This window comes from Lynx rufus, unplaced genomic scaffold, assembly GCF_022079265.1.
Source record: "Lynx rufus isolate CCGP_SWC_20201006 ecotype Redwood Valley unplaced genomic scaffold, mLynRuf1.p SCAF_17, whole genome shotgun sequence".
Lineage (NCBI taxonomy): Eukaryota > Metazoa > Chordata > Mammalia > Carnivora > Felidae > Lynx > Lynx rufus.
The window spans coordinates 6,052,658-6,064,716 of NW_025814831.1; the positions used below are offsets into that span (position 1 = coordinate 6,052,658).

At 63.8% G+C, this 12,059-nt stretch overlaps 1 protein-coding gene across 2 annotated transcripts in view; it reads right to left on the bottom strand.

Moving 5' to 3' along the window:
• Nucleotides 1-12,059, bottom strand: part of EVL (Enah/Vasp-like) — a 76,271-nt gene that overhangs the window by 10,813 nt on the left and 53,399 nt on the right. For both annotated transcript variants that reach the window (XR_006962139.1, XM_047080120.1), the window contains exons 4-8: nt 9,781-9,844; nt 6,688-6,758; nt 4,858-5,087; nt 4,022-4,143; nt 978-1,038 (exon numbers count right to left, since the gene is read on the bottom strand). Coding sequence is in view for 1 of the 2 variants with exons in the window: in XM_047080120.1 (XP_046936076.1) it covers nt 978-1,038; nt 4,022-4,143; nt 4,858-5,087; nt 6,688-6,758; nt 9,781-9,844 (548 nt within the window). In the remaining variant the exon portion in view is untranslated. The remainder of the gene's footprint in view (nt 1-977; nt 1,039-4,021; nt 4,144-4,857; nt 5,088-6,687; nt 6,759-9,780; nt 9,845-12,059) is intronic.

A 12,059-nucleotide genomic window follows, 5' to 3' on the forward strand; every position in this document is an offset into this window, starting at 1 on the left:
GCCACAGGTTAAGAGTGAGTCTGAACAAGCAAAAGTGCGTGTGCGGGGTTGAAGATCGAGTAGTGGGGGGCCTTACTTAGCCTGGGGTCTGGGAGGCTATCTTTTGGGGGATCAGTGTTTACACAGAGAAGTGTAGGCGAGCAGAAGCTAGCTGGAAGGGCTGACACACTGCATGTCCCCAGGCATGGGGGTCAGAGGAAGCCGGCTGGCGGGGCTGGAGCCCAGGGCTGTCCCAGGTTCGCCTCAGCTGATGGAAGGGGGGGTTGGGCGGCGTGAGGCAGTTCACTCGCTGGTTGTTTCTTCCGACTCCCATTACTAAGACGCAACCTGTATGCCCTTATGGTTAAGGTCTAAGTTCAGCCACTGCAGCAGGGGCCTACTTTTGTTAGAAAAGCTTAACGGGGGGGAAAGAGAATTAGCCACTCCTAGGGGAAGCAGATGCTTGGAGCCTGTGCAGCCAGACTGGGCTCCAGGAGGCCTGCTAAGGACAACAGCTGGAGTCCCTGTGTCCTCTGTCCCGCTCGCCTACAGCTCCTGCTGGAATCGATGGACTTAAGTGAAGTCTTTAAAAACCACTTGAGAAGTGATCTGAGAACGAAAACCGCCCTGCTCTCCCAGCACACGGTGCCTACCGCGAGCGCGCTCCCTGAACCCCGAATCCCTGGCAGAGGCCAGGCCCCGTCTGCACGGCCCCTCTGAGCTTCCAGGCTACATCCGAGCTTTCCCCTCGTGGCTCTCCCGGGCTAGCTCCCACTTCCCTGCTTCTTGCCTGACCTCAGATGTTGTGAGGACCAGGGCAAAGGCCTGCCACCCGGTGTGAGGGGAGGGACAGACGTGAATGCTCCCCCGGCTCTCCTGTCCCTCCTATGAACCACCTGGTGAAGTTTCTACCACATGTACGTGCAAGCCAGCCGCGCCCCTCAGGGCCCCAAAGGCCTGGTCTCCTCACACTGGTGGGGAAGCTGGGGGCTGCTTACCGTTTGGCTCTCATCTTCCTTTTTATCAGCCGGCTTGTCTGTCTGGGAGGCTGCTTTTCTCCTAGCACGAGGGGAAGAAGGGTACACATCAGCTCCTGTTTTCACGCTGACCCAGATGCCTCTGCTGGACACCGCCTGGCCCTCAGAGGAATCTGTGGGGGGGATCTGACCCGTTTTGTGTGAAGGAGGCAATTGTTCGAGCAGCCACGGCAATGCCTAGGTGAGCGTCCGGGCCTCTGTCCTTGTCCCATGACCCTGGACACAAAACTGGTCTGGGAAGGGAGAACGGGGTCTGGGGGACATTCTAATCTCTGTTTATGGCACCTGAGGAGTGGAAGAAATTGGTTTGCAGCCTGTCCAGGTTCCCCAGGGGACTCGGCTGGGCTGGGGTGGCAGCCATTCTCCCAGGACACTCGAGGCCGGGCCCCGTGGGACAGGGAGAGGTGCCCCTCGGTCACAGGTCAGGGCTGTGGGAGCATTCTGTCTTCAGACCGACTGGCTTAGGTAAGCGAATCCCGCTACCTGTGGGAAACCTTTTTCCATGGCCTCTTCCTATCTCGGACCTTAGCCCTGCAGCCGCCCCCGCCCCCTCTCAGATCCGGAACACCACTGTGAGCCTGCCCCTGCCCAGAGAGGGCAGGGCCCTGAAGAGCTCCAGCTGATGCTCTCCGGTCGCTCTGCACACTCCCCACCTGCACGGACCCCTTCTCGTATCCTCTAAAGCCCACCCCTACGTTTTGGCCTCAGTGGTCATCTATACCTGGCTGACTCCCAGATCCACACACACACCCCTGATAGCCCCCAGAGATGTGCTGTCAGGGATCTCCCACTGTGTGAAGCCGCCACAGCACTCAGCACCCGGGAGGTGAGGCTGTCACAGCCGAGAGACGGGCCCACGGGGAGTCTCTCCTCCCGGAAACCCAGGGGATCCCCCCCCCCCACCAACCTCTTCCTCACAGAGTGGAGCCAACCCTGCCTGTGCCTCGTAGCTCAAGTCTGTCCTCCCGTCGTCACTTCCAACACCTAGTGCCGGCCTGCAGTGCCTCTTCCTGGACAACAGCAGCCCCCTTGCCGGGCTGCCCACTGCCACTTTGTTCCACGACACTCTGTCCTCACCCAGAGCCAGGACTGAATTTTCTGAAGCCAAGAGCGGGCCGGCATGCCAGTCCCGGGAGGGCTCAGCACATAGCTCTTGTCCACGCTGAGTTTCCCGTCTGAGCCCGGCTCCTGGGAGGGAGACCTCGCCGCTGGGACCCCACTGCAGGGAGGGAGACCCCATCGCTGGGACCCCACTGCTGGGAGACCCTGCTGCTGGGAGAGAGACACGGCCCCAGGGGAGGCAGAAACTCCCTTCCAACCTTCATCAAAACAACAGCCTGCGGGGGCTCTGTCACTACGGCTCCAGGCAGCCCCCGCCGCGGGGTGGGCTTCAAAGAGTGGCTCGCTGAACCCTTGTGGGCGCGGTGCACCCGTGCTTGTTCTTGGCGGGGCCTCGACCGTCACGCCAGCGTCCGGGCGTCTCACGGGCTCCTGGCGACATCGGCCTTTTCCTGTCCTCAGGAACTTCCTCTGTGTTTGGTCTGAACCATCTAGGCCTGTTATTGTTAACGCATCGGTTTTGGACTTGAGAGAAGCAGGACTATTTTCTTTTTGAACAACATCTATTTTTACACAAGGCCCGTCCACCTCTCTGGGGTGGAGCCCTGCACGCCTGCAGACAAGGCTTGTTCTCACAGCCCGACCTTCCGCCACCCTCCACCACGCGCCGGGCTCTAGGCCCGGTGGGTCTCTAGCCTCCCCAGTATCGGAACACTGCCCGCTCACCTCGGCCGGGAGGAGGGCTCTCCTTCCGGGCCGTTCCCCTGTGGAGCCTCCCCCGTGAGGCCCTCCTGGCTCGCCCGGGGGCGGCCAGCACTGGTGTGCGAGCCTCTGCTCTGCTGCGTGACGACTGCTCACAGTCTGTCCCTGCCCTTGGCGACCTACGCGTGCCGTGGATCAATCTCCTGGCTCTGTCCGCCACCCCCGGCCGTGTGCGCAGAGGCCCGCCGGCCCTGTCCTGCCGCAAAGCGCCAGGGCACCTACCTGCGCTCTGGGGACCCATTTCCCCCCCTCGCCCTCACAGAGCCCTGGCCAGGGCAACACAAAGCCCCGGCCCAGGGGAGTTCCCACTCAGGGTTAGCCCACCTGGAGGGCAGTGGGAGTGCCTGACAGTAAGAGAGGTCGGGGGTGGGGGCCCGGTGGGAGGGGGGCCCAGAGGCTGCTTATGCGGACACGAAGGAGCACTCCCACAGGGGTGCCGGGGAGCATGGCATTCGCAACCTACGTCGGCACGTTCCTGCCGCCAGGCCACGCTGACGAGTAAGATCCAGGCTCTGCGACCCTTCTGAGGAGCTGCCTGGCCTCTCCGCCCGCTGCCGTTCCAGCTGGGGGACACCCAGGAGGCACGGGGACAGGCTGACGGCCTGGGGCAAGCTGGCACCACGGCTGCTGGTGTGGACGAAGGGGCTGACCGGGCCCCGGGCCCCAGAGCCCAGCCGCGACGCGGGTGCCACTCTTGTCCCATCCCCCGGGGTGGTGCCCTCGGGACTCCCGCCACTTCAGAAGGCTCCCCCGTGTCCTCCGTGATGGCCCCACAGGACCGGCCCCGCAGCATGCGTTCGCCGTTGTCACTCGGAGCGGCTCCAGCAGTGAGACTGTGTCATTTACGTCAGGATCGTAAGTGTGGGGCATGCGCCTCTCTTCCCCCGAACTGGTCTCTGAGATTATCTCCAAATTTCTGTCCACTCAGGACGAGGCTGGTACACGGAGGATGCGTCAGTAAACGCCGTCACACCCAGATGAGGAAGGGCTGGGAGGTCAGGGGACTCTTCTGGGCCCGATGCCTCAGGCTGACCCCCTGAGAAGGGGAACTTAACAGTCCCCTGCTGGGCTGAGTCCAGGTGGCGGTGGGCCCTGGGGCCGGGCAAGGCCTGCGCTTTGATGCTAAGGAGCAGGAGACCCCTGACAAGCAGCTGCGTCTGGGGCAGGGGGGACCGGACACCCACCTCTTGGCCAGCAGCTTGTTCATTTCTTCCATGAGGCCTCCTCCTCCACCCCCACTGCTCGCTCGGTTGGCGTCAGACTTAGAGGTCCCGCTGGGGCTGGAGCCTCCGGACGCATCTTCTGGCTGAAGGGTCAGGACACCACATTTTAGTCCGGCGTCTGGGGCGGGACGTCACCGGGGGGCGAGGGGTGCACGCAAGGGTGGACGGGATCCCTACAACGGAGGCGCTGGAAGAGGCCCTCAGCCCTCGGGTCCCGTCCCCCCAGCCCCGCCGGAGACTCAAGCAGAGTCCAGCGAGGCACCAGGACTGGCCGGTCGCAGTCGACAGATGCTCCCCAGGCCTGCTGGCCCCTGTCAGCGCCCTTGCCAAGGCGGGTGTGTCATGACCGGGAGGAGGGGCACGTCTCGGAAAGGAAGCCAAACTCTGTCTCGCGGGTGTTCTCAGAGCCACAGCTGCCCTCAGCTGCCCTGGGGCCGCTCCCCCTTCCGGGCCACCCCAGACGTGCTGGGACAGGCGGTGGGTGTGGTGCGGCTGGCCTCCAGGGTCGCGGGGGAAGCGGGATGGATTCAGATCCAGGAGACCCGGGGCTGAGTGCGAACCCTGCAGCTGACGGGCCGGATGGCGGGCGAACCGCTTCCCGGCCGATGCCTCAGTTCTCGTCTGCGAGGCCTCCCACCCCACTCGTGACGGTCAGCAGCAACCGCCAGCACCTTGTGGCTGGTGTGGCACCGCGTGGCAGGGGTGGCGTCCAGGCTGGGGGCCTTTCCCAGCGTCTGGTAGACGAGGGCAGCTCGAAAGGGCCCCGGGCCGGCCCGCCCACACCCAGGGACGCTTACCCGCTGGACTCTCCTCAGCTTGGCCCCAGCCAAGGCAGCGGCCAGTCCTGACACGGAGCTCTCGTCGTGGCTGGCGCCCTGCGCTCCTCCGGCTGGCAGTGGGGGTGGGGGAGGCGGAGTGGCCCCTGCGGGTGGAGGCGGGACAGGGGGCGGAGGCGGGGGTGGGGGCCCACTACAGGAGAGGGGGGCGCTGGCTGCAGATGAGGGGTGCCCCGGTGGGAGGATGGGTCCTGAAATACAAGGGTGGGGCTCAGTCAGGCCCCAGTCCCCAGCTGGTGCTCCCCTGGGAGGACGGACAGCAGGCAGCCTGCTCCTCTGAGGGACAAGCTCAAGGTTGCCTCTTCCAGGAAGCCCCCGCAGGACGCACCTAGCCCTGGTCTAGTCACTCCCTCCGCTGGTCTTCCCAGCATTCCTTGAGCTCAGCTAACTTTCTCTAGCTCCTGTCGTGGTCTTCCCGTGACAGATGCGCTCTGGTGCGTATCTCGTTTTCCGTCTCCGTACCTAGCTTTACCCTGGGCACCGGCAGAGGTAGGTCCCTCAGATGCCATTGTGACCGACCGTGGCCTCGGGGGACCGAGGCAGGTACCCACGGTCGCAGGGCTGACCGGGGCACGTGTCAGGGAGCAATGCAGAGGGCCGGGCAGTCCTCTGTCCACCATCCAGCGAGCCCTCCCTCCAGGAACTACTAAGCTGCACCGCATGCTCAGCACCACGCCGGGCGCTGGGGAGGGCGGCCACAGGCTCTCTGCTCATGGCCTTGCGGGGAAGCGGTGAGCCAGTCCCACAGATGAGCGCACAGACGCAGCTGTGGCAGGATGGCAACTGCTACTGGGGGAGGCCCGTGGTGCCATCTCGGCACACGAAGAGGGGTTCAACTTCAGGGCCAGTTCAGAGAAGACGTCCTCGGGGACGTGCCCACGGTGCCGGGACAGTGACAGAGAGCAGGAGTCAAGTTTGGTGAAGGAGGGAGAAGAGGACGGGGAGTGCCGGAGAGGCACCGGAGAGGTGCAAGGAGCCACCAGGTCTGCGGGAACCGGGCCTGCGCACTGGGGGGCCAGCCTGCTCGGGAGGGACGGGAAGGGGGGACACGTGACGAGGTCAGCTGCGCATCAGCAACATGGAGGGTGGACCAGAGCGGGGCGGGGTCCCGGAGGGGGTCGAGGTGACAGGGGGTGCCAGAAGCCAGCATTTGCACCAGCGGGGGCTCCTGTCACTGGGGCAGGGGCCGGGGCTCGGTTTTCTCATCAGTAGCCAGGGGGACACGCGCCTGCTTACTTCACGGGGAGTCTGAGAGAAGTTAGCAGAACGAAGGACATGGAAACACTCTATAAGCTGTGAAGTCCTGGGCTTACTAATCAACGCTGTCACTCTTCAGCGAATCTTCTGCTGTCCTGTTCTGAGTTCCACTCAACCGCTGGGATAACACTGCATCTCTGGAGGGCTTCTGACTCCCGGGGCAGGCGGGAGTGTGTCTTTATATCTCACGCTAACTTGGCCACCATGTGTGCACTGGGATGATCCGGGGTCCTTGGCCGGACACTGGGCTCCCTGGGGCAGGGGCGGCATCTGCCTTGTCCGTCCCTGCGTGTCCCTAGCCCTCAGCACGGTGCCGGAGACAAGGCCCGTGGCCGCTGAGTGTCTGCTCAGCCAGTGAGTGGTGGGGGGCAAGGGCCGGGCCAGGCTGGGCTACTCCCCTTCCCCCAGCTCTGTTGTCTTTCACCGGGCGGGACCGTGACACGCGGAGATCGACGCAACCAGAAGCTCTTCACACCCGAGGCACCCCGGGAAGGGCGGGGTGTGGCGGGGGGCGGTTCCCAGAGGGGGTCTCACCTGTGGCTGAGGTTCTTCTCTCTAGAGACTCCTGACGCTGTTGCTGGTGCTGGGTCTGCTCCATCACTTGTCTGAAAGACAACAATGGCAGAGCGGGTCTGACCTCGCGATGCCGAGAACAACGTGGCTCTGTGTGCGGGAGCCCAGGCTGCAGAGTCGGGTTCCGTTGGCATTCCCTGAGAGCCCCGGGCTGGGGGCCCCGGCAGCGAGCTTGCCTCGTCCGCCCTGGCCCTGATGGCCGGGCGTGCTGCCCTCGCTTCAGGGAGGTGGGGCGCGTGACTGGTTCCAGGTCCCCAAACAGGCGAGTGCCGGCAGGCCCCCTCGAACAGTCCCAGGCACACCTGGACGGGGAGGCCCTCAGGAAGGCTCGGGCGACCATCCGGCTTTTCCCCAGGCCGGACGTGCCCATCTGGCTTTGGGGGCCCTGGGGCCACAGCAGACCTGACCTCAGGGTCGTTCATTCTCAGGACACCTGACTACGTTCCCCGGAACGAGTTTCAGGCGTCGCCGGTTGCCAGGAGAAGCGGACGCTAAGGCTGCCTGTCCTCATTCTTTCTACCACAGAGCCAGCCGCAGGCCAGGCTTCCATCAGAGAGCCATTTGGTACGCTCAGTGCACTGCTCTGTGTGCCTCGGCGGGAACTGACCTCCTAGCTCCTGAAGGCAGAGCGACCTCGGGTGCTCGTAAAGGCGGGTCGAGTGAGGACACTGACCCACAAATAGGTCCTCAGAATCCGGGACTGAGGTGCTGGGGCAGACCAGGGACAGCAGCAAGGCTTCAAGTCGGCGTGAGCCAGCTCCACTTAGCTCTGCCCATGAAACACGGGGTCGGGGGATGCTCTCACACCTCCTCCGGGCTCAGCGGGAGAGCGCGCTGGAGGCACGCGGTGGTCTGGCCGTGGGCGGGGGAGGCGGGGAGGGCGGCCGGCAGGGCGGGAGGGTGCTGGCCTTGCGTCTGCACGGCACCCTCGGTCTGCGGTGAGCTGGTGCCGGTCCGGGGCCGGCCCCGCGCCTGGCCCGTGGCCGCTGCCCAGTAAGCGCTTTGTGAAGGAACGAGTACACGGGGCTCGTCCAGCGGCTGGCGCACGGCACCTCCTCCAGAGGGGACCGTCTAGAGGGACGGGCCCTTCTGGCTCCTGCTCTGGGAGCACGGCTCTGTGACCGCGGGTAAGTCACTCCCCTTTCTTGGGCCTCTTCTCCGCAGAGTAAGCACGAGGGCACGTGTTCTCGGGGGCTCCGGTGAGGACAACGTGCGAGCCCGACAAGATGGTGGAAAAGACCCTGCTGGTAGGAGAGGCTGGGAGAGCTCTGGCTGTGTCTGCATCCGCGTCTCTACCAAACTGCGGCAGCGTCACCCGGAAGAAGCTCCAACCTTCCCAGCAGGATCCATAGGCTCAGAAGCCCTTGGCAAAAGGGAGGCTTTTGGAAGTACTTAAAAATCAGGCGTGGGCTTCAGACCCCGTTTGTGAGCGAACAGAAGGCTCCTGTGCTCGGAATCCCCACCGCACGTCTGGCCCCACGTAAGTCACCTCTCCCCTGGCCTCCCTTCGTGTGAGGTGACCAGCAGGAGCAGGGTCCCCTGCCCTGTGGCCTGGGTTGACTCCTGCAGTTCACAGAGGGGCCTGCAGGGGATGCTCCGGCCCATGGAGAGCGGACTGCAGGCGGCCTCGCGAAGGAACTCTGGACTCGGCTGGTGGGTCAGGGGAACGCAGGGTGGTGTTTAACCAGTTCTCAGGGATCTGTTAGGACTCATCTGCCCCGAACAGTCATCCCTGGGCCTGGTGGGGCTCACGCACGCTCCTCTCGGGGTGGAGGCGGCCAGGGTACCCGGCAGAGCTGGGACCACGCTGGCTGTCAGTCCTGGTTCCGCCTCTAACTGCTCATGACTTTGGGCAAGTCCCTTCCACTCTCAGCTTCAGCGGGCTCGTGTGAGAACAGTACCAGCAACAGGAACCCCGGAGGGTCAGCGTGAGGGGTAAACGAGGCAAAGCCTGTAAAGGCCTTTCATAAACTGCAACACGCTCTATCCTGAGAGGCCAGGAGACAGGCTCAGGGAACTGAGAGACGAATGGGAACTGATAAAAGGAGTCTTCCCCGCCTGTAGGCAGTCTAGAAGCACACTGCCATCTTTACCTCATTTCATGGAGGTGAGCAGAGCAAGGATTATCGCTGTTCTCTTCCAGTGGGAGAGTGAGGTCTAGAGCAGGAACTTGCCCAGGGTTACAAAGTACACCGTTGGGGCCAGAAGGCACCCAGAGGTTATGGAGTTGTGGCCCTCGCTCCCTAGAGTGGGTGACAGGCTAGAGGAAGACAGGCCCCGGAGACCCTCACAGCTAGCTGAGCTGGGGGGGGGACGTGGCCTCCCCGACTCCCGGCCCAGGGTTCCATGTGAGTCTGGCTGCAGGCCCGCCCCCCCCACCCCCCAAGAACCTCGGCACAGCCTGGCTCCAAGCCTATCAGAGGGGCAGAGCCCCTGGCCCCGCCTTCCCTGGCGACGTGACCTGGGGAGGCTGCTCCCTCCTTGGCCACCGCGGTCTCTTCTATAACTTCAGGACAACGGCACTGGCCCTTCCTCCCTGTCTGAGCACTTCAGAAGCTCCTTGGAGGAGTTGGGGGTCACCTTACGGCCCATACTCCACGGGCTGGCAAACGGCAACAACACAGCCCTGGTCAAGCTGTCGAAAAGCTGTGATCCCCAAGGGCGCTCATGGCCTTTGTCCACCTTAATTTCAGGTGGGAGGGGAGGGGCCAGAGGGTTAAGATCCTCCCGAGAGGCTGTGGCACCCGCCCGAGGCCACAGGAGGGTCGCGTCCACCCGTCTCCAGCAGGGTGGCCTCGGCCGCGTTACTGCACCCTCCCCAACATCACAGCTATTCCTACACATGTGGGAGGGCTGAGTTCAGTCCCAGGAACGCACCTAGGATGCCGCAGACCGGCCGTCCCCATGAGGCCACACGTTCCCTTCCTCGCTCTGGCCACGCAGCCACAAACGTGCTCCCTCTTCCCTCTGGTCAAGCCTGTCCACCTCCCCCCGCCCCGCCCCCCGCCCCAGTGTGTGTCTCTGGGGTCCTGGCCCTGCCGGGCAGGGGGTTACCTTCTCTGGATGTCCATCTCGTCAGGAGAGGGGCCATTCTGCACCTGACGCTGGGTGGAGGGGCCTGCGGGGCAGAGAAGCACAGTGGTTAGTGCGTAGAAAGGCCCCGGCAGACCAACCCGCAACGCTCCCCGTCTCTGCTCCCCCTGGCCTGCAGGAGACCCCCTGACCTCTCAACAGGTACACCACCATCCCTATCCTGTCCCCCTCAATCGCCTCTCTGCCCGTCTCGGCGCTCTTCTCTCGGAGCCAGCGAACGGGACCGCGTTGCTCACACGGCCGAGACGGCCCTTCAGCTGCAGAGACCCCCTCCTTCCCTCTCAAGCTGTGTTTGCTGCGACCTCACGTCCCTCCGTGGCTCCGGCCTCTGCACGTCCTACAAAGCCGTTCCAACCCAAATCGCCAGTGTGCTCGGCATCGCCAAAACCCAAAGGAGGCATTCCGTCCCGCCCCCTTCTCTCTGGCCCGCCCTTTGGGCACAGGAATGGCCCTGGCGGCGGGTTAAGCGTCAGAGCCAGGGATTTCGCACCTGGTCTGGAGGCGCCACAGCCCGCGCCCCTCACCGCGGCGCGGGGCCCTCCTGCCTGCATCTAGGAGCCTGCGGCTGTGGGTGGGAAGGAGACAGCGAGGCCCAGATGGCAGAGGCAGTCACTGAGCGACCGCGAAGCCTTCCGGGCCACACCCTCGTCCTGGACCCTGAAGGCAGGGCCCAGGGCAGTCCAGGTCGGCTGCCTGTGCCCTACGTTCGGGTGGGGGCTGGTGCGGTACCACATTTACAAGAAAAGGCAGGCTTCTGCCCCAACCTGAGAAAGAGCTGATTGTTCCTGGTCTTTGCCAGCTCAGGTGTCACTGGGAAGCTGCACAGAGTCAGTGACAGGGCAGAGAATCTGGGCAAGTGGGTCTCATACTTCACTGATGGCACAGGGAAGGGGTTTGTCTCCTCCCGGGGATAAAGTGGCAGCGACGCTCAGCCCACAGCAAACTCCATGACACACAGAAGGTTCTCCCACAGGCGCTTCAAGCCGCTGAGGGATTAGCAGGTTGTCCCCCGGATCAGGGGCACGGGGGGACAGAGAGCAACAGAATCTCAAAGCTGAAACAGATCGTCCGATTCCAGGGCAGCCTCCTGTCCGGCCCAGGAGTGTCCTGTGTGCCTCCCAGGCAGGTAGTCCGGCGTGATCCCAGCTACGGGAGCCCCTACCTCCCACGAGACCACGTGCTCTCTTACACCGAGGTCTCAAGCCTGCCCGCCCTCGGAGGCCCTGTCTCCGCCATCAGGTGGGACACAGCATGGGTGGAGTCTTTCCACGCCCAGAGTGAGCCTCCACGTCCGGCTGTTTCTGGACCTTGCCGTCCTGGGCCCCGGGATCCGTTCCGGTCAAGTTTTCGGTGAGCCTTGCCTGGCTGGTGTCCTGGCTCCGGTGTGAATGTTTCAGCCGGGGAAGGAGGAGGACCCGCGTGGTGGGCGGTGGGCCCGCTGCTTGGTGGGAGGAGATGGCCTTGTGGGGCTCCAGGGAAAATGCCTCCCTGGGTGGACCTGGCCGGCCCCGCCCCCGCTCATTGGTGCCTTCGGCTGCCGTCAGATGGCGGCCAGGAGAGACGGTGCCTGCACGCTTTTACAGACGCGACCTTCGCAAGGATCTGGCGTGGCGGCCTGGCACCCGACGGGCGCGAAACCAACGCTAGTTTTCTTTCCCTGTCTCTAAACGCATCTTTAAAATTAATTAATTAGCATGTAATTGTGCTCTTTTTTAAAAGTCGGTTTTTCTGGCTATAAACAGCACGTGATGTGTGTTGGGTGCGCGCATCAGAACAATTAAAACAAATTACAGGACGATTCCTCGCCGGGGATCTTCTCTCTCCTACTGGGCGAGGCCCAGGTCTTGGGGCCGCTCCCTCCTCGTGCTCAGGACCAGGAACACAGTGCCTCGTGCGCGGTGCAGGCACCTTCCCGGTTCAGTGAGAACTCCTCCCCACTCTCAGGGCCCTGGCAGGCAGCCCCCGAGAGGACCCGTGACAGGCAAGGGCGTGGCCCGGCGAGGGGAAGTGACCCGCTCAGGGTCTCACAGACAGCGGCGGAGCCAGGCTCAGACGGCCTGCGAAAGGCCACTGTCTTTCTTCTGTTCAGTCACTTGTGGGGTCAGATGGAGACCCGCTTAAGAGCGGAGAACAAGGGTGGCAGGTGGCACGCCACCAGCAGAGCCGTAGGGAAGGGGCTGCGTTCCCCCAGACTGGACAGGTGTCCCCCGACCCCGACCCAGAGGCTCCGTGCCTCTACC